A 22,515-nucleotide genomic window follows, 5' to 3' on the forward strand; every position below is an offset into this window, starting at 1 on the left:
CTACTCCCACCCCTTCCCTAGGAAACTATTCTCTATATAGAAAGCAACAACATCTTTTAAAAATATAAATCAGGGCCAGGCATGGTGGCTCATGCCTGTAATCTTAGCACTCTGGGAGGACAAGACGAACAGATGGCTTGAGCCCAGGAGTTCAAGACCAGCCTGGACAACATAGGGACACCCTGTATCAGTTTAAAATTTTTTTAAATTACATATCAAAAAGAAAAAATATATACAAATCATGTCAATATCCTATTTATCTTTTAACTGTCTTCTACTGCACCTAGAATAAAATCTAAACTCCTTCCTTTGGCCCACAAGTCCTTTATGATGTGGTCCATGCCTACCTTTCTACTTCATTCTTCCCATGTTACTCCTCTCATTCCTTTCTATCTACATTCACTTTGTTCTTATGCAATAACTCTGTTCCTAAAACATATCAGTCTCATTCACTGCCTTGGCAACCCAACTCCTATACCTACAATACACTCCCTCAGCTCTTCATCTGCCTGGCTTCTCAACATTTAGTCTCACATCTCAAATATCTGCTTAGAGACACCCTGCCTGATTATTGTATCAAAACCTAAAATTATCCCGTTTATCTTTTAAATTGTATATTGTCCTTCTCACCCTAAATTATAAATTCCTCAAGGACAGAAATTGTTACATATATATTACAGCATTTAAAACTTTACATATAGTAGACTTCAATGACTATTTCACAAAATACCAGTCCTTTAAAACCAAAGGAATATTACCAGGACATTGGTTTAACCTTTTACCCAAAACAGGCATCATTTCTGTAACATGTCTGCCTGGAGTCATCATTCCAGAACATCTTGAAAATGTCCAGTGATGGCAAACTCAACACCTCATGAAGCAGCTCATTTCATCTTGGGAAAGCAGTATTTGTTTGAAAAGTCTTCTTTATATGGAATCAAACCTCTTTCCATGTAATTTCCACCCACTGCCCTTTGGAGTTGTGCCAAGTAAGTCTAATCCCACTTGCATACACAGACCTTTGTGTTTTAGAAGACAGCTGTATACACACCCTACGTCTTCTCTTCTACAGGACAAATATTACCATTTATTTCAGTGAGTCTCCATTTGGTATGGTTTTCCAATCTCATCCTTTCCATGCTAGTTTGGTAATTCCTAACTGAAGAATTTCCATCTCAAAATATGCTCAGAAGTTCATTGAGTTCCCCTTACCCTTGCAATTTGCTCTGAATAGCATAGAGTTGGCAGTTTAGCTTATCCATACATCAGACTATTATTTATAAAAGCATAGTGACTATTCTGATGGTTCTGATAGAAAGCTTAATTAGGCTGGGAGCGGTGGCTCACAACTGTAATCCCAGCACTTTGGGAGGCCAAGGTGGGCGGATCACGAGGTCAGGAGTTTGAGACCAGCCTGGCCAATATGGTGAAACCCTGTCTCTACCAAAAATACAAAAATTAGCCAGGCATGGTGGCGGACACCTGTAATCCCAGCTACTCAGGAGGCTGAGGCAGGAGAATCACTTAAACCCGGGAGGCAGAAGTTGCAGTGAGCCGAGGTCGCACCACTGCATGCCAGCCTGGGCGTCAGAGCAAGACTCCATCTCCAAAAAAAAAAAAAAGAAAGCTTAATTAATTAAAATCTCCAATACTTTCATAGACAGTATTGTGAACCCAAGGGTCTTCTACTCTGTAGATATGAAAATATTTTTCTTATAGCTAGATGAAATATTTTAAATCTATTCCTGTTAAATATATTTTTGTTATTTTTAGTATAAAGTTCCACACTATTTTAATCTTTGAATCCCTACCCTGTACTTCAACATACTAAAGATTCCTCCAAATTTTACACCATCTACACATTTGTTAAGTATGCCTCCTATGACAACATCCAGATTAATAAAAATATTTCCATAAACATATCAAACACTGAGTCCCACAGCATAACAGCATCACATTCAGAGACCTTTTTTTCTGGTTGATATTAATATTATATGTGGTCTAATGAGCTATTTGTACTCCCTAACAGCCTCTTCTTATCTTCAAAAATGTCATGAAAGACATTTCTAAAATCAAGTTGCTCTGTGACAGTAGTATTTTACTGCTTTTTATTCCCTTCATTTTATATGTATGTATGTCATTTCATATATATCATTAAATATAAATTATGTACATCAATTTGATTCTTACGGATAACTACCAACACAGCATGTGATAAGTGTCAATATTATTATTACTCCCAAAATAAGATTTTATATAAATATATTCTCATGTTTACAAAAGTATCACCTAACACAAATTGATATAAATTTTGTTCTAAGACAGTCTGGATATCTTTGCAAAAGAATGCTAAGAATGTGAAATCAGCATAATCAAACCAATGTTTTCATATATATGCAACAGCTAGAAAAAACACTATGCCAAGTAATATGTTAATTCAGAGGCTTTGGAAAACTTAAAATAAATTCAATATTATCCATATAGCTTAACGTTCTCATATAAAATCTGTACTGTCACTACAATGGTTTTAACTGAATGATGCATATTTAGCAAAATGAGTATTTTTTAATATTACATTGGCCAAATTAACTGGAAACAGTATCTTTAGTAACAAGGGCACTTTTGGCATCTGAAGATTAATCCTATAGGTTGAAGGTGTAGTCAAAAGCATTCTTTATTAAAAAAAAAGAAAACTATCATGTGACAAGTATTTTTGACCAACTGTGTCTGCATCACAGCTTTCTCAGCTATTGCACACAACTAAATGGCACTCACATGCAAAGTAACTTACAAATTATTTTATATTACTTTCCCTATTTAAATGGTTTTTATGAGGAAACTCATTGATTTTTTTCTAATTTTTTAACCTCATTTGAGAAAACTAGAATTTTTGCTGGGATATAGACAGTTATGTGAAGTCAACTGCTACTGGGGAAAAATACCAAATTTCTACTTGTTCAACACAAAAATTTTTGCTTCTTAGGAGGAAAGGGAAGATGAAAGACCGACTTCAAGAACTAAAGCAGAGAACAAAGGAAATTGAACTCTCTAGAGACAGTCATGTATCAACTACAGAAACAGAGGAACAAGGGGTGTTTCTGCAGCAAGCTGTTATTTATGAAAGAGAGCCTGTAGCTGAGAGACACCTACATGAAATCCAGAAACTACAGGAAAGTATTAACAATTTGGCAGACAATGTTCAAAAATTTGGGCAGCAACAGAAAAGTCTGGTGGCTTCAATGAGAAGGTTTAGTCTACTTAAGAGAGAGTCTACTGTTACAAAGGAGGTAAAAATCCAGGCAGAATACATCAACAGAAGTTTGAATGATTTAGTTAAAGAAGTTAAAAAGTCAGAGGTTGAAAATGGTCCATCTTCAGTGGTCACAAGGATACTTAAATCTCAGCATGCTGCAATGTTCCGCCATTTTCAGCAAATCATGTTTATATACAATGACACAATAGCAGCAAAGCAAGAGAAGTGCAAGACATTTATTTTGCGTCAGCTTGAAGTTGCTGGAAAAGAGATGTCTGAAGAAGATGTAAATGATATGCTTCATCAAGGAAAATGGGAAGTTTTTAATGAAAGCTTACTTACAGAAATAAATATCACTAAAGCACAACTTTCAGAGATTGAACAGAGACACAAAGAACTTGTTAATTTAGAGAACCAAATAAAGGATTTAAGGGATCTTTTCATTCAGTTATCTCTTTTAGTAGAGGAACAAGGAGAGAGCATCAACAATATTGAAATGACAGTGAATAGTACAAAAGAGTATGTTAACAATACTAAAGAGAAATTTGGACTAGCTGTAAAATACAAAAAAAGAAATCCTTGCAGAGTACTGTGTTGTTGGTGCTGTCCATGCTGTAGCTCAAAATAAAACTTTTTCCAGCTTTACGGTAAAAGATAGCTTATATTTCAGTGTCTTGTATTGTTTTTCTCCATCTCATGGATCCATTCACATACCTTTCATCACTGTTAAGTTGTAATTTTCCCCTGTAACCCTAACCCACTGAAATTACAGAAACTTCTGTAGCCAGTTACATAAAACACGCTTTTATTTAATTAAAGTAAAAAAAAATACAGTTACCATCAACTCACAAATTAACTTTGAAAATGAGATACCTGGTCAGGTATCAAGCTCTATATTATACATTTTTCTCATCTGTTAAGTAGTAATGACTACCTAGGCAATCTATTTGGCTGATTTGAGAATATTTTAATAGTTAAGAATCATGCTACAATAAAGCTAAACCAAACTAGAACCTTTATCAAATCTTTTCTCTTTTTTTTGAGACAGAGTTTCACTCTGTCACCCAGGCTGGAGTGCAGTGGCATGATCCTGGCTCACTGCAATCTCCACCTCCCAGTTTCAAGCGATTCTCGTGCCTTAGCCTCCCGAGTAGATGGGATTACAGGTGTGCACCACCACACTCGGTTAATTTTTGTATTTTTAGTAGAGGGGGTGGTTTTGCCATGTTGGCGAGGCTGGTCTCAAATTCCTGACCTCCAGTGATCCACCCCCCTGGGCCTCCCAAAGTGTTGGAATTACAGGCATGAGCCACCATGCCCAGCCCTTTATCAAATCTTTTATCCTCAGAAGGTAACTTAACTCAATGTCAACAGATCAGGGAAAACTCAACTATGTACTTGAAGAATCTAATTAGTAACTGGGAGCTGAATCTAGTTTAAGGAATAAGAAGACGAGTTAAGGTATTGCTTTCTTGAACTCGGGTCCATACAGGGCAATGTATTACAGACTGGCAGATAAAGTCAAATTAAAGGCAACTGTATTCTTGAATATTTTGCCATGACTTTAAGATAATGCTATACTATACTATAAGCTAGAGATACAGTCTAAATTCACACAACACAGGGATAGAGTTTTGCAACTCACATTCTAGTGGAGAAAGCAGATAAATACAAATATTAGATAATGTTAAGTTCTGGGCAGAGATTTAAATAAAAGGGCAATGAAATGAGACAGAGACTGTCAAGGGGTGCTTCTTTAGATTGGGTAGTCAGTGAAGACCTTTCTGAAAGGTGAAATTTACGTGAAGATCTGAATGAGTACAAGGGAGGGTATAATTCCAGGCATAGGAAACAAATAGTACAAAGACCCTGAGGAGGGTCTGACTAACCGTGCAAAGAAAAATAACAATCCAGCGGGGGCATAGTCAGAAAAGAGCAGTGAGATATGAGATGGGGTTAAGAAAGGTCAGCAAGGGCTAGATGTAAGGTTTTGTAAGCCATGGAAAGAAGTCTGAAATTTATACAAGTGTAATCAACACAAGGATCTCAGATTTTTCTAGACCTAATAGTAATATTATATAATTTACACTTGAAAAAGATCATTCTATCTACCGTATGAAGAATGGGTTAGAATGGATTTGGGGGAGGTAAGTAGAAGACAAGCCCATAGGTATAGAAAACAATTAGAAACTTAAGGCAGTAGGAAGAAATGATGGAGGCTTGGACTAGGATGGAAGAGGAGGTGGTGATGGTGGCAGCAGCAACAGTAATATTAAAGAGGAATAAAGTATTCGCAATGTCCTACTCATTGTTCCAATTATTTCAGAGTAGATAAAGTATGAAGTAGACACTATTTTTACAATTTTACCAATATGAACACTGAGGTGCAACAAAATTAAGTAACCTGTTCCAGGTCACAGAAACTGCACATAGTGAATTGGGATATGAACCCAGGCAGTCTGACTCCAGAACCAGCTCTTAACCATTCTCTTACTACATACTATATAGTGGTGGTGGAAAAAGTTAGATTAACTTCTGATAGATTTAAAAGGTAGAATTACAGGATACAGATTAGATGATGATGCCATTTCCTGAGAGAGGAAAAGTCAGAGACGAAGGTTTCAGAATTGGCCATGAGAAGGAAATCAAAGATGCTATTTTGGTCGAGAGAATCTGAAATGACTATTAAAAGGTCCAAGTGGAGGTTTTTAGGATATTAGCTATATCAGTAGGAGTGCCTGAGATATGTCAGGACCGGAAGTACAGATTTGGGTCATTTGAGTAAATAAATGGTATGTAAGGTGGTATGAAAAGTATGTGGATGCAAAAAACTGGAAGTGCAGATAAGGGCCTGGAATATTTCAAAATTTAGACTCAAAGAAGAAGAGGAGTTAATAAAAGAAACTAACTGAAACTGTCAATGAGGTACAAGGAAAGCCAATGCAAAAGGAGAGTTTAAAGAAGGAAAAATGTGAAGAAACAGTCAACTTTAGGTAAAATAAGAGCAGTAAAATAACAACAGATTTGGCAGCACGAAGACAATTATTGGCTCCAAGAAGAGCAGTTTCAAGGAATTACAGAAATAGAAGCACAAATGGAGTCTGCTGAGGAAAGAACGTGGCATGAAGAAATACAACAGCCACTACAGGCAATTCTTTCCAGAAGTTTGAATAAGGTACTATAAAAAGTAATCAATAGCTAGAGAGATATGTAGAGTGAAAGGATTCCACTATACTTCCAGGCAAGAAACATGAAAGCACATTCTGCTGACAGGAAAGATCCAGAGAGACAAACTCCTCACATAAGAAAGGGAAGGGATACTATTATGTAAGAGCAGAAAGAGGTGGAATATGAAGCACAAATGGGGAAGCTGGACTTGGGTAGGAGAGAAACCCTTCTTCCATACTATAGAAGAAAAGGCAGGGTTTAGGAATAAAAGCAGACAGTTGAGTAAATGTGGTAGTGGAAAAAATGAGAATATTCTTGTGCGATGGTTTCTATTTCCTTAAAGAACTCAGGCAAAAACTGAAAGCACAGTGGGGTTAAGGCAGAACAGAGAGAGAGGACAAGGAGGGAAACTGTCATTTTGAGAGAACAACAAACATTCTAAGAAAGATAAGAAGATAACCAGGCAGTTATGATAACTTTAATGTGAGATCAGCCATCAGTCACGTATTACTAATCTATCAATGTTTAGCATTTGTGTGCTAGCACAGAATGTGTAGATGACTGGGTCTAACCAAGACAGTGGCTTTTCCAGGTACGTACGATGAAGGAAAATATGTCAAGAGAGGTTGAGGTATTTGAAATGACTGAATTTGTATATGTAAAATATGTATTTCATAAACAATACAAAATAATCTTTAATTTATAAAATATCACAAAATTGAGCTTTCTATTGTGTCAATTATCAAGCATCGCTAGATAAAAAGATGTTTCACGTATCTCAGCTTCAAATATTTAAGAAACATTATTAAAAAAAAGATAAATTTAAAAGATGATAAACTCCACAGCTGACTAGTGATAGATGTCTCTCTGTTGTTCCTTCCAAAATTCTTTCTACAGCCTTAGTGATACCTGTTTGTAATTGTTACTAAATTGTTTATCATGAAAACTGATAATATTAAGTACTATTTAATATTCATTAGTACAATTATATCCAGATAAATTTGTAAAATAGTTATTTTCTTTCAGCATTTTATATTAGAACATACTGCTTTTAAAGCAAGACTTAAGCACAAAAGAAATCATCACAAAGCAATGTATCAGAAACCATTTTCATTGTTCTCTTTTCAAACCTATTAGTATCACCTTAACCTAAACAAAACAGATAACATGATAACTTAATTAGTTGTAGCATTTTGTGTATTTTATATACACACTTAATAGGCACTAAAAGTCGTTATTTTTTCTTAAAATAATAACCTTAAAGGGAAAAAAATTATTAAAAGAGGCGAAGGCAAAATATTGCAATACTAAAAGTATGCAATAATAAAAATAAAAATAAAAATTACTATGGGCACTAAAGCTCATATTCATAACTACTAAACTGTGCCATTTTCTGTAATTACGAGCTTCACAGAGCTTGAATTCGTAAGATGAAATACTTTGAAACTGGTTCTCCTAATTCTGCTACACCTGGACACAGTATATTATCAGTAATAATGATGTTCATATCCACCATTGTATTTACAGAACACAAGTGAAACACTGTACTAGAGACCTGAGAGGCTTTAAATGCATTATTTGGAATTCATATAACAAGACAGGTATTATAATCCCTATTTACAAGTGCAGACATAAAAGCTTAGAAAGATTAAATAACCTACTTAGGGCCTTTCTGACTTACACTTTCTTCTACACCAGTAGTTCTCAATTTTTGCTATGAATCAGAATGATCTGGAGAAACGTATGGAAAAAAAGCCCAAAGTATATCTGGTCTCACCCTCAAAAATTTTGAAGGTCTAGGCTGATGCTGATGCAGGTGGTCCATGGACAATATCTTGCTACCTAGTAACACTGCCAAAGAGTTTTTTTCTGTTATTTTGTTTTTAACTAGATTGAAGTGATAGGGGAGGAAGGGATGGGGACCTCTGCAGGCTCCCAGTGCTTAAATTACCTACAAAATCAATTGGCTGAGAATCTTTACTGTAAATTACAGCTGCTATGAAGCTGAATGTCATTAAGAGACAAAAGGAAACATTCAATAAGGACATCTGGAGATGAGTCAACAGTATAAGTAAATGACATTAATGAAGATGACAGTGTGGTAAGGCTCCACTGAAAGGAGAGAAATCTTAAGCCAGTAGACTTTATAAATTCAGTAAGTAGGGGTTTCAGAGGAAATTAGGGGACTCACCACTCTATCTCAGGATCAACTGATTATGTGACATAGGCAGACCATAATTCCATATCTATAGGTCTCCAGCATTCTAAAACAGGACTCAGATTCTCTTATTATTTAAATTTTTAACATAATAAAAGTATGTTTGATTCAATTTTTGATAACTGTATTAGGATAACCATAACCTATTTAACTTCTCCTGGGCACTTACAATAAGGAATATGACTAAAAGAAACTTGCAAACTAACATTTTGCTGTAATACTGCCTAGAAGGAAGGTGAGTCAAATAAGCATATAAAGGTTGGAAATTAAAAAAAAAATCTCATGTTGAAAAAGTAATAATTAAAGCCTGGCTATTGTTTCTCCTAATATGGAAAATCACTGACAGAGTTTTTAATCTTTTTAGTCATAAACTTCTTTAGGATCTGCTCACAAGAAAAATGTACATACACTTGGGATTCTAAGTATGATTTCAGAAGGTCTTGGGAGACCACTCATGATGCAAAGACCCTGGGTCAAGAATATCTATCTATCTATCTATCTATCTATCTATCTATCTATCTACCTATCTAATGTATTTTTACTGCTCCTTGAGGAGCAGGGCTACCCCATATACAGTGTGCCCAGAGTAGCCAAGAAACTTTTTTATTGGAATGCTCATAACATCCAGTAAGATCAAATCAAAGATATCATGTTGTCTTCCCCAAGTGAAACTCTATACATATATCACTTTTGCTGTAATCATTCAATTTGTGAAGACTGGCCAAAAGTTAAGGTAGTTCATGTAACTCCACAGAAAAGCAGGCAGTGTGTAATGAGAAAAGTGGCACCTTCCAGTAGTTTGAGAATGCTAATACAAATAGAATTGTTATCTTAAAAGAAAATTTTAGCCTGTGCCTCTCAAGGATTACTCTGGTTAAAAGCATTAGGAGATTCAACTATAAAAAGAAGGGGTAATTTATTATCTCTCTGAGGCCAACTTTTAAGACTCCACAGGTACTAGCGAGAGGGGGTGTAGAAAGAGCATCTGCCTTCTTATGACATCAGTGTAACCCTGGACTGCTGAAAATTTCAACAGATTAAGCTGTTTAAAAAACCTCGCAGCTCAGTTTATTCCTCAGGTAATCAACAAAGCATGCCTTGTACTATTAATGGAAAATGTCTATACTGGATGTTGAGCTTAAAATTTGGGATTACTGCTGGCACTATTTATAAAGTTGCAAAACCTGTTTACTTTTTCTCTTGGAAAGGCCTTCTTTGTCAAGACTACCTAGTTTGAAGGTTTTTTGTTTATATTTTTAAAAAAATTTCTCAAGGGCCAGCTAGATTAATTAAGCTCTAAACAGTTAATGGGGGTGGGGAGCAGGCAAGAGTAGATAACGTAATTCATACCTTACAGTACAGGCTAAAGTTAATTTCTAAATAGTTGATGTGAGAGAAAAAGGACTTTGTAGATTAACATGATTGCAAAGCATAATGTTTGCATGGCATTGATTTTTACTCTCTTTAAAAGGAATGCAAATCATTTTTAATTTTTTATTGAAATTGGTTCTGGTTCATGCCACTCTACACAGCTGAATACAAAGAATTAGAATATTTTACAGTTACTTTTATTATAGAACAGGCATTTAACTAAGCCCAAAGAAGTAAAGTGACTTATCAGGGTTATCAACAAATTCACAGTAGCTCTTAGAATCCAGGTTCCAGACTCTGTCTTCTCCCTAAACTAACGATTTTTCAACTTTTCACCACTTATTTCAGAAGAATTAAAATACTATGCTGATTAATAAATGCTATATAACTGCCAAAAAGAACTTCTGAGCTAATAAAACAAAGAAGCCTAGTGATATTCTGATTCTGACTTTTCAAGAAAAACCTCCAGTCTGTGACATCAAGTAAAATGTGGCTGATATGGTTTACCTCTGTGCCCCCACCCAAATCTCATCTTGAATCGTACTCTCACAATTCTGTGTTGTGGGAGGTACCTGGTGGGAGACGATTTCAATCATGGGGGCAGTTTCCCCCTATTGTTGTCATGGTAGTGAGTAAGTCACACGAGATCTGCTGGTTGATCAGGGGTTTCTGCTTCTGCATCTTCCTCATGTTCTCTTGCCGCCACCATGTAAGAAGTGCCTTTCGCCTCCCGCCAGGATTCTGAGGCCTCCCCAGCCATGTGCAACGGTAAGTCCAATTCAACCTCTTTTCCTTCCCAGTCTTGGGTATGACTTTACCAACAGCATGAAAACAGACCGAGACACTGGCCAAGGCCTTATTTGCCATCACACATGCTGTCAGGCTTGTGTGTAGGAGCAAGCAGAGAAGAACTACAGATTGTCACAACCTGCTACTGTGGTCATCCACTCTACTTTCCACAAATAACAATGAATTCAGGCTCTGTCAATTTGTATTTTGTGATTACAGAAAAGATTCTTAATCTTTAGGTTTATTTCCTTCTATTAAATGAAGCTTTTCAGAGGTCTTATTTTCTGCTTGCTTGTTATTGGAGGTAGGAGGAGAAAGTTATCCAAGCATTAAAATGACTTCTAAGAGGCACTGTGCATTACCTCAACTAGTTTAGGCTCAGATAAGGTGTGGGCAGAAGAAATTAGACGCCGTAAATGTATTTGGCATATGAGTGGTCCAGATGTCTGTGGGCAGTAAGGAGGAAGCTGTGTGCAACAAAGAGAACTGCCACCTGACTCTAATACAGGTATCCCCTCCTGCTACCCTTCTATAGCCCCCATCCTCTAGCACAGAGCTTAGCACAGTTCTGCTGAACATCTTTCCTACTTATTATACAGCAGATCTGTCAGTGCCAGACCTATTATATGCCAGGCATTATTTCTAGTTGCAGAGGTTATGTTAAAGAAAGAATTTCTTACCTGCATGGAACTATGAAAGGAACTTGAAAGACTTTAAGCTAAGAAGTAGTAAAATTATCAAAATTGTATTTTTAAAAGTCTCATATTCTTTACATATTCTTGTATTGTTTCACTGGTCATAACAAGCATGTACCAGTTTTGTAATCTGAAAATATCAAATAAAGAAAAGAACTGCTGGCAGTGTACAGGAGAGCTTGGGGGGCAGGCAAGACTGGCAGTTAGAGACTGGTTAAGGGACTGTGCCTATCAGCAACACAGGTGATTAGAGAAGAGGAATTGAAGGGAGGTAACACTAAAGGGAAATGGAGTAGTGAAGAGATTCAAATGATAGTAAGACAGTAACATCAATAAGAGAAATTAATTGCAAGTCAGAGAGAAAAAGGTAAACAGGAGAACTTTCAAATATGGGGCTTGGGCAGACATTCAAGAGGTGTTTATAAACATATTTAAAAAAGAGTAGGATACAAAATTTTATTTATTTATTTTTGAAACAGAGTCTTGCTCTGTCGCCCAGGCTGGAGTGCAGTGGCGTGACCTTGGCTCACTGCAACCTCCACCTCCCGGGTTTCAAGCAATTCTCCTGCCTCAGCCTCCCGAGTAGCTGGGACTACAGGCGCGCACGCCCGGCTAATTTTTTGTATTTTTAGTAGAGACAGAGTTTCACCATGTTAGCCAGGATGGTCTCGATCCTCCTGACCTTGTGATCCGCCCTTCTCGGCCTCCCAAAGTGCTGGGATTACAGGCGTGAGCCACCGTGCCCGGCCCAAAATTGTATTTATTATATGAATACTGCATACACTACATGTCTCATAAATAGATATGCATAGGAAATTCATCAAAATGCTAACGGTGGCTGGCTCTGGATGGTAAGTCAATCATGTTTTTAAACATTCTTTTCCACATATGCACAACTATTAAATATCAATAAAAATATATACAAAAAACTTTTCCCACTATCTTTGAAATTTACTAAGAATGTGTACTTTTGTGTACATTTTGTATATTTTTGAATCACATTCCTTCCAAAAAGCAGTTTACCTTTAGTAATAAAATTCTGATTGTAAAAATCCCATGAGAAAATCTGGTCAAATGGCAAACCATTCTATATTTCATAAACATATTACACTGTCCATTATTAATTCTTATATCTTTGAGGATTCTCACTAACTATGAGTTTATAATGGTGAAGCAATCACAGTAGTTGTGCATTTTCTTTTCTATTCAGGAAATTCACTAGCTGAGAGGTGTGACAGAATTGAAAGCAAATATTTTGCTGTTATTTGATTACTCAGTAATCACTGTAGTCACTTAACAACTGTATACCCCTACTTTGAGCCATTTCCACAGATATCTGCATGACTGACTCCCTCATTTCAAATGTCGGCTTCTCAATAAGGCCTATTAGGATCATCCTAATTATAAGAGCAACAGGCCCTTGTCATCACTACCACCACAGGCTTTCTGATATTCTTTTACTTGTTTGTTTTCAATACGCTGATGATCTAATATATAATGTAACTTATTAATTTTATTTAGTGTGTTATCTCACCCCCTAGAATATAAGCTCCTGAGGTCTAACTTGGATTTTTGTTATTTTTATTCCCAAACACATCCCCAACCCTTGGCAATGTTGTGATTATAGAAAAGATTCTATGCTTGGCAACAATAGATGCTCAAATAAATATTTGTTGAATTAATGCATGTATTAATGAATAAATCCATAAAAGAGTAAATGAAAAAAATTAAATGACTAGTTTTAAAAAAGCACATAATATTGTTTTACAAATAACCATCATTAATATTTTTTACTTTAGTCTAGAAATCACTGATTCCCTGCTTAAACATTTGTAAACACCAATTTAGCCTATGTGGTTCTGCAAAGTTCTCTCTTCATACATATCCCTGTTAAAAGTTTTCCTTTAGATTCAATAAAACATGAGAATTGCTTATACAAATCAAATAACTTCTCTAATTAAATATATAAAAATTTAAAAGTATCAACTTTAGCAATAAATCATATAATACAGTTTTAACTTTTGCAATCAGAGCTTCCAAACCACCTCATTTAAAAATGTTCATTTACTACTGAAGACCACTGAGAAACTCTACAATTTTTCATCTAACCACGTGACAGGTTGATTTTTTTTTTTTTTTAAATCCTTAATAATGAACCACAAGAACAAGGGAAAAGGGACAAGACGGCAAGGGCAAACATTTAGTTTACTACAAGTTAAAGAGCAATTTAAACTACTTTCAGTTTGCTATGCCTCACGGTTATAGCACCATCTACTGTTTACTATGCATAAATGCTATGAGGGCTGGTAGTGCAAAAGTCCTTTGTCACTTCGTTTTTAAAAAATGTTCACCCACATGGATGAAATCATGTAAGTGTATGTCTAATTTGATAACAATCACATGTCCAATATGGAAATGCAGACGTGAAAACTGAGAAATCAATGTGGTATTAGAAAAATAAACTGTCTACATAACTCTGAAACAATAACTCTTTAAGGAAAAAAGGACAAAAGCAAAATACAAGTTACTAAAAGAGAAAAAAATTAAAAGATATTTTAGAACCTTGTTAAAGGAGTATTTCAAAATGCAAAATTCTATAAAAAGTAAACTATCACATAAAACAATGAGTTTATATTTGAATATCGAAGAGATCCACTTTTAAGAATTCTATAGCCTTAGCCCTTTTTCCCTATAGACAGCACTACAACAAAGCCTCAGTAAATTAACAACTCCCAGTTAATTACATACATTTTAGTATACTAAAGCATGACTATTTTAGCTTATTCAGTAGTTTGTAACACGTAAATTTCTTTAGTGGCCAATGCCATCGTCCCTACATTTACAATGATGCTAACATTACTTACACCAATATAGGCTTTCCCGATATCCTAGGATGTCTTAGCATTTCTGACATAGCCTCTTTTGTCTCTTCCATTCTCTCTTCATCACTGGAATCCACAACAAATATTACCCCATACGATTCAGCATAGTAATTCTTCCAGATTCCCCGAATTCTTATTCCACCTCCCAAGTCAAAGATGGTGACTTCAAACTTTCCTTGTCTAAGGTTAATTTTTGAAAATCCAACAGTAGGAGCTACATCTTCAGGGTATTCTGTTACAAATGATACAAAAAAAAAAGAAAATCTTTAGACTTTAATTGACAACATTAATTTTTCAGCTAAAATTTGAGCACCCAAGTGAAATATTTAGCACTCACTGACACAATAAACATTATTTTGAAGCATACTGGTTTGGGGACAGGCCAGAATATCAAACTAGAAATTTTACCCCATGCAGATAGGAATCTTTCTTTCCCCTAATATAACACCCACACCTAGCATATAATAGGTACTTAATAAGTATCTGTTGAATTAATACATGAATAAACTCTTGCCTTTAAGGCTATTTACTGTCCAAGTTACAAACAATAAAAATGTCAACCTTTCAATACCATAGCCATCCCCAGGGACTATTAAAACATCTGTGGAGTTATAAAGAAAACCATGAACATTTAGAGAATAGAAGAGTTTAGAAGAATCAAAGAATGAGAGAAGCTATAAAGAATAAGGCCACTCTTTTTTAATTAGCTGAATTAAAGCTATATTTGCAATAAAGAGATGTTTAAGGGCAGCTTGCAACAAAAAGTAGATTTCATTCTTTCTATAGGAACATATTTTGGATGTTCCAATAAATACATAATTGAATTTTTTTGGATTTCTATATACGAAAACATAAAGAAGATACAGGATGTATATGAACTGCCAAGGAGTGATAATGACAGTAAGAGATTTAAAAGATACCTGAGGATCTTAAAAGACATCACTGGAGAGACAGAATTTAGGCCTTAAAGCTGTGTAGGATTTAAACAGGCAGAAGAGGAAGGGAAATGGCAAAGTAAAGGAATATGAACAAATTGAACATTGTGCGTGTGGCAAATCCTTAAGATTAGGAATGCAAACAGAAGAGGGTTCTGAAGATAGAGAACAAGGAGCTATTGAAAATATCTGGCAGACCAATGATATAATTAAGGTGACTGAAATAGTGCTTTATTAAAATTAATCTTGCAAAAGTCTCTAGACTGACCGGAAGTGACAGTAATAGCCTGTTTTCAGAGAGGTATGAAAATAAAGGAATAGAAAAGAGAACTCATGGCATGCTGACTCATGGCTATAGAGAAGAGTTCAAACTTCATATTTTTCTGTTCTATTTTTTCTTCATCACTGGAATCCATTATAAATATTATCCCACAGAAAACACTGTTCAGAGCTGCATGGTCAAAACAACAGCCACAAGCCACATGAGGCTTTTTAAATTTAAATAAACTAAAATAAAATTTAAAATTCAGTTCTCAGTTACATCAGTTACATTTCAAGTGTTCAAAAGCCGTATGTGGTGGCTGGGTACAGTGGCTCAGGCCTGAAATCTCAGCACTTTGGCAGGCTGAGGCGGAAGGATCACCTGAGGCCAGGAATTTGAGACCAGTCTGGGTAACATCTAGAGTTTAAAAAAAAAAAAAAAAAAAAAAAAGCCACATGTGGCTAGCGGTCCATCCTACTGGACAGAGCCAGTATAGAACATTTCCGTCATTGCAGAAAGTTCTACTGAACAACACTGGTGTTTAGAGGGTCTTATTTCCACATTTAGCAAAACATTTGCTATTACAAAGATTAATTTGAAAGCCATTCACTAAACTTAGGTGTGACTGAGAAACAGACTTGCAACACACCAATCTCTTGGTAAGCGCCTTAGTGAAGTTTACACAGCACCTGAGAAAGTTAAGAGCCACTACAAGTCATACTTTTGCTACTACTTTCATTACCTAGAAAAAGAAAAAGGTAAAGTTGGACATATAAGCAGAATGATTTTCCAGAAACAGGATTATACTAGGCATTTAAAAATGTGATCTAAGCCTAACTGGAACTAGTTTGTGTGGATAAAATAGGCAGCTGTCTTTCAGTATGAATAGAGAGGAACCCCAGGCAATCATCAGTGAAAACAAATCAACTATGCTGAAGTAGGAATAAGGGAACTAACATGTATCAAACACCTCCTTGGTACCAGGACTTTGTTAGGCATCAAGGGTGCAAAGATGAGTAAGATATGATTGCTGTCCTCAGAGTACAATGTAATATAGAGAAGCAGAATATTAATAGGAATAACACAGAATTTGTATGTTCTTTAAAAAAAAATAACCTAGAAACGATAGTGTGTAGGAATTCAAGGGAAGGAAGGTGAAAAAGGCAGGGGCAAGTTATGGTCTAGAAAGGCTTTCAGAGAAGAAATAAAATCTTGAAATGAAGACTTCATTGTGAGTGAACACATAAAAGCTACATAATTGTAACAGAGAAGGGAGAACTATATTTTAGGCAGAGGGAGCAATTTAAGTACAGATATAATGATGGCAATATGCCCAGTAAACCAATTCAGATTAAGGAATTTTTTTCAAGGTTATATAGTAGGCAGAGACAGGCCTCAAACAGAGGTCTTCAGGACTTCCAAAGCCTGTTTCTTTTGATATATGGAACACCTTCTATTCTTTCCTCTGGTTCCTACTCAGCATTTGTGTTTCACAACTTAAGACTAAATGTTCAGGTACAACTTTCCCCATAAATCCTTTTCTGATGATTCCTCCTACTTCTACTATCACCTTTACCTCTATCATAATATTCTGTCCTCTGCTGATCTTCACAATAGCTTATACCTTCCCAACACATGGGACTATGTCTTTGTATCCTTAGCATTCAGCACAAAGCATACAGGGCTCAATACTATACCACCAAACCACTGAGATAACTGAAGCTGCTGTCCCATACGTCCACCCTTTCTTTTGTCCTTCCATGTATTTATCCATCTATCCTTGTACATGTATTTAGGGGCCACTATAGATGAGAAATCATACAAGAACCAGGAACACAAAGATACATGGTCCCCAATTGAGAATTTCAGTAAAGTATATGTGGTAAGACATCATCTCTAGAAAGTCCAAGATAAAATGCAAATATACAATCAATAAATTTTTGAGCATTTCTTATAAGCTAAGTACTATGCATGGTTCTAGAAATACAAAGATTAATAAAATCCATCTTCTGATCCCATAGAGCTCTTAGTCTATTGGGGAAATATATATATATATATATATATATATATATATATATATATATACACACACACACACACACACACACAAATAACTACATATGAAACATAAATATATATATATGAGTAACTATAATTTTTTTTGTTTTTTTTTCTCTTCACAAATCACAAATAACTACAATATAATGAAGACATGTTAATACCCAACAATGCTAGGGACCAATCCACACAAAGAATTTTCGCACCAAAAATAACAATAGTTCCCTATTAGGAAACACTATTTGATAGTCAAGAGAATCCTAGATTTTTTTTTTTACCTAGGCTCATGACTGCTTACAACAGACTATAATCCCCAACTACTATGGCAGCTAGGGGTGGCCATGAGAGGCTAGCCAGTGATGTGTTGTTAAATATTTGGAGGAGCAGAACCCTAATACACGTATGGTATCTGCCAATTTCCACAGTATAAATACTTTGACCATGGCCAATTTCAAACTAACAATGTGAGGTACCTAAACATAGAGTTGGGAAGAGATATGCATAATCGGCTCTCGCTAGTTGATATGAGCCAATATGAAAAGCAGGTCCAGAACACCACTGCTTCTAGTCATGATGTGAACTAAAATGATGCAGCAGCTTTTGGTTCAGCTCCTAAAGGAAAGGAGGATGGCCTCCCCTTACCCTTTACCTCTTCCTTCTAGCTGAAATGCACATTTTGTAGTGAACTACCTTCAACCATGTAGGTGAGGGAGAACACTGGGGATGGCAAAGCAAATAGAACAAAGAATTGAGGACTAACACGATGGAGCTGACAAACCTGTCCTATACTACTTTTGCCTAGGCTGTTATGAGAAAGAAAGAAACATCTATCTTGTTGAACCACTGTTATCTTAGGTCTCTGTGAGAACAACTGAACCTGTGTCCAACTAATGCAATTACTGACAACCATGAAGAAGAGAAGTTTGATTTAAAGAATTAAAGTTCCAGGAAGGGGTGTTACTTTTATATTAAGAAGCTATTGTGAAAAAAAATAGAAAGAATGAATAAAACCTAGTATTTGAAAGCAAAACAGGGGGACTGTAGTCAATAATAATTTAATCGAACATTTAAAAACAACTAAAAGAGTAACACAAAGAATAAATGCTTCAGGGAATAGATACCCAATTTTTCATGACGAAATTATTATGCATTGCATGCCTATACAAAAATCTCATGTACCTTGTAATATATACACCTACTATGTACTCACAAAATTAAAAATAAAAAAGGGAAAAAAGCTATTGTGAATAAAAAAATTAGCTAGGCATTGTGGAGTACACCTCTAGTCTAGCTACTCTCGAGGCTGAGGCAGGAGGATAGCTTGAGCCCAGGAGTTTAACATTACAGTGAGCTATGATCACGCCACTGAACTCCAGCCTAGATGACAAAGTGATACCCTGTCTCTAAAAAACCAAAAAAATATGACCAGGCTCAGTGGCTCATGCCTACTATCCCAACACTTCGGGAGGCCAAGGCAGGAGGATCACTTGAGGCCAGGAGTTCAAGACCATCCTGGGCAACATAGTGAGACTCACCTCTATAAAAAATTAAAAATAAATAAATAAATAAATAGAATATGAATTAGAAAAAATTCTACTGTGACATTATAGATAAAAGAAACCGAGGGTTTGGATTTAGCCAATGGCAACACAGTCAGAGGGGAGGTAGACACATCTGAAAAGAAACTAGCAGATAACTTTTTCTCAATTTCACACAGAAATAAAAAAAAAAAAAAAAAGAAGGCTGAGAAGTCAGACAAGAATCAGAAATAAGTAGAAAAGTAGGAGCCATGAGAGAGATGTTTTAAGAAGACCTAGGTGCACGGCCTAAACAATTGTGACACCAAAATAAGCAAAATGCCTGTAGAGAATTTAAGGCCTGAAGAAAAAAGATACACAAACAAAATGCAATTAAGTAGTGACCAAGTAGGTATCAGGAAGAGCAGGTCAAAAAAGTGGACATGATCAATTCTATTAATTAAGGTAGTAAGGGTTGGGGCAGCTGGGAATTGAAAAGGACTTTATAAAAGAGGAGACTATATGACAAAAATACATCTTTAAAGATCAGTAGATATTCTCTCTAGTTAGGTAAGTGAGAAAAACACAAAAATATAAAGGAAAGAGAAGGCTTAAATCTGGGAAGTTTCAAGTAGTTCTATGAAATTACAGTCCTAAAAAAAATTTCAAAGTAAGAAACTGAAGAGTAAATATGGGATGAAGGACAAAAAGAGAATGGGGGGTGGGGCTCAAAGTTGAAGGCAGCTTTGACATTAAGCATTTTCTAGACTCAGAAAAAGGAACTTATGAATATATGGAGGTGGAATACATAAGAGAAAGAAAGGAAAGAGGATGTTCTAAGTACACCCAGTACACATAACAAATTAGGTAATCTGACTAGCACATTCTAAGGTGCCTGCTCCCATGAATGTCAGGCTTTAGAGGAATGGATAAAAGAAGAAGGTTAGAAGAAGGTGTCATGGCCTCCAGGTCAAATCTGGTTTGCCACTTGTTTTTGTATGGCCCACAAGCTAAGAATGTGTTTTACATTTTAAATGACTAAAAAAAATCAAAAGAAAAATATTTCCTAACACATGAAAATTATATTAAATTCAAATTTCAGTGCCGCAAATAAACTTTCAATGGAGCTTGGCCATGCTCATTTGTATACGGATTGTCTTTTTTTTTGAGACGGAGTCTCACTGTTGTGCAGTGGCACAATCCTGGCTCAGTCAACCTCCATCTCCAGGGTTCAAGCAATTTTCCTGCCTCAGCCTCCGAGTAGCTAGGATTACAGGTGTGTGCCACCACACCTACCTAATTTTGGTATTTTTAGTAGAGATGGGGTTTCACCATGCTGGCCAGCCTAGTCTCGAACTCCTGTCCTCAGATGATCCGCCCGCCTCGGCCTCCCAAAGTGCTGGGATTATTACAGGTGTGAGCCACCATGCCCAGCCTGTATACAGATTGTCTATGGCTGCTTTCACACTACAGTGTAAAAGTTTTGTAGTTCAGGAGGAGACTGGATGAAAGGTCTAAAATATTTACTATTCAGCTCTTTACAGAAAAAGTTTGCTGACCACTGGTTTAAATAATGATGGTGAGTGTCCTGTGAAGATATAACGTAGAAGATAGCATAGACATAGGCTTTAGAAAAAATCATAGACAATAATAGATAATTTACTTAACATTACAGAGTGGCATTTGAGGTGAGAAAATGTGTTTTTCAACAGTGAGTTTTGCAACCTGTTAATTAATAAATGACCTTCCACTATTTAGTAAGCATGATATCTTACTGCAATCATCAGTTTCCAGAAACAAATACACGTTATGCATTTCTCCCAATTCTTACCCTTTAGATCAGTGGCACCAGGGACCAGTTTTGTGGAAGACAATTTTTCCATGGACTGAAGGATGGAGGTGGTTTCAGGATGATTCAAGCACATTACATTTATTGTTCACTTTATTTCTATTATTATTATATTGTAATACATAATGAAATAATTATACAACTCACCATAATGTACAATCAGTGGGACCCCTAAGCTTGTTTTCCTGCAACTAGATGGTCCCATCTGGGGGGTGATGGGAGGCAGTGACAGATCATTAGGCATTAGATTCTCATAAGGAGCACGTAACCTAGATCTCTTGCATGTGCAGTTCACATAGGGTTCATGGTCCTAAGAATCTAATGCTACCACTGATCTGACAGGGAGCAACGTTCAGGCAGTAGTGTGAGTAATGGGGAGAGGATGTAAATACAGACGAAGCTTCGTTCACTGGCCTGCTGCTTACCTCCTGCTCTGTGGGCTGGTTCCTAACAGCCCACAGACAGATATTGGTCCATGGCCCCGGGGTTGGGGACTCACTTTAGATGCCTGACTGGTGATACATTCTAGGTGCCCAACAAAGTCACTAGCATAGATACTACTATATTGTAGCACAAAGCATTAAATTAAGATTACCTGGCCGGGCTGGGCGTGGTGGCTCATGCCTGTAATCCCAGCACTCTTGGAGGCCAAGGCAGAAGAATAGCTTGAGGCTAGGCATTCCAGACCAGCTTGGGCAACATAGGGAGACCCCATCTCTACCAAAAAAGACCTAATAAGTTAAAAATTAAAAAAAAAAAAAAAGAAGACTAGCCAGCATTCAATGAGATACACTCAATGAGATGTAATATGTTATGATACATATTCAATATTCAATGAGATGCAGTATGTATGATATAAAGCCGTTTAATGATATAGATTTAATTATAAAAATTACTTATCATATTGAAAAAAAGCATCAAGTGATTCAAAGAGAAATATGCTGGCTAACTATACCTCTCTCTCATCTAAGCATAGGCATGTGACTAACTTCTGGCCAGGAAAATATAAGTAGAAGATGGGTATTCTTAAAAGCAGGGGCAGCTCATCTTTTTAAATTTTCCTTCCTATTGTCTAGAATACAGATACTATTCCGTCTTAGCAGATAAAGGCATCAAGGAGCCTCTGCATCTCTGCATGCATTCAAATCTGAAACATAATAGTCTGGTCCCATTAAGACAGAGCCTATTCGCCACATGAGTCACAAATATACTAAGAATATAAGTAATGCAGTGCACAGTATCTGAACCAAATTAATAAGGAATAAAGCAACTTAACAAAATAAATAATTCAGAATAATTTAATAGAGTTCAGAAAGCACATAAATGTTCTCAGCTTACCTCCTTGGATTCCCTTTGCTGTTGCGGTTTTACCAGCATTATCAAGTCCCACCATCAAAAGAGTCACCTTTCTTAAAATAATAGAAATTTAAAAATCACTTTCTTTGTTAATTTAGTATTGAGGAAAAATAAATGCAAATTCATTAATTAAATCAACATTTAAGGAGCACCTATTAAGCA

General features: G+C 36.0%; 3 protein-coding genes across 11 annotated transcripts in view; 2 read left to right on the forward strand and 1 right to left on the reverse strand.

Annotated features, from left to right (window-relative positions):
• The window catches only part of LOC129032402 (dihydrofolate reductase-like), a 45,537-nt gene extending 42,417 nt beyond the window's left edge, over positions 1 to 3,120 (forward strand). For both annotated transcript variants that reach the window (XM_054479539.1, XM_063661459.1), the window contains exon 5: positions 2,984 to 3,120. In XM_054479539.1, coding sequence (XP_054335514.1) covers positions 2,984 to 3,043 — 60 coding nt within the window. In that variant the 3' untranslated portion in view covers positions 3,044 to 3,120. The remainder of the gene's footprint in view (positions 1 to 2,983) is intronic.
• Positions 1 to 22,515, reverse strand: part of ARL13B (ADP ribosylation factor like GTPase 13B) — a 72,776-nt gene that overhangs the window by 34,517 nt on the left and 15,744 nt on the right. For 3 of the 8 annotated variants that reach the window (XM_063661455.1, XM_063661453.1, XM_063661454.1), the window contains 3 exons: positions 22,336 to 22,406; positions 21,593 to 21,728; positions 14,359 to 14,608 (listed from right to left, as the gene is read on the reverse strand). The exons of 1 other annotated variant lie outside the window; for it this stretch is intronic. In XM_063661455.1, the coding sequence (XP_063517525.1) occupies positions 14,359 to 14,608; positions 21,593 to 21,728; positions 22,336 to 22,374 (425 nt within the window). In that variant the 5' untranslated portion in view covers positions 22,375 to 22,406. The remainder of the gene's footprint in view (positions 1 to 14,358; positions 14,609 to 21,592; positions 21,729 to 22,335; positions 22,407 to 22,515) is intronic. 4 more of the 8 variants (XM_054479530.2, XM_054479532.2, XM_063661456.1 and 1 more) reach the window with 2 other exon arrangements.
• STX19 (syntaxin 19) lies at positions 2,997 to 3,881 on the forward strand. The gene has a single exon (XM_054479538.1). It carries the CDS (start codon positions 2,997 to 2,999, stop codon positions 3,879 to 3,881), a length of 885 nt encoding a protein of 294 aa, XP_054335513.1.

Source organism: Pongo pygmaeus, chromosome 2 (assembly GCF_028885625.2).
Source record: "Pongo pygmaeus isolate AG05252 chromosome 2, NHGRI_mPonPyg2-v2.0_pri, whole genome shotgun sequence".
Classification (NCBI taxonomy): domain Eukaryota; kingdom Metazoa; phylum Chordata; class Mammalia; order Primates; family Hominidae; genus Pongo; species Pongo pygmaeus.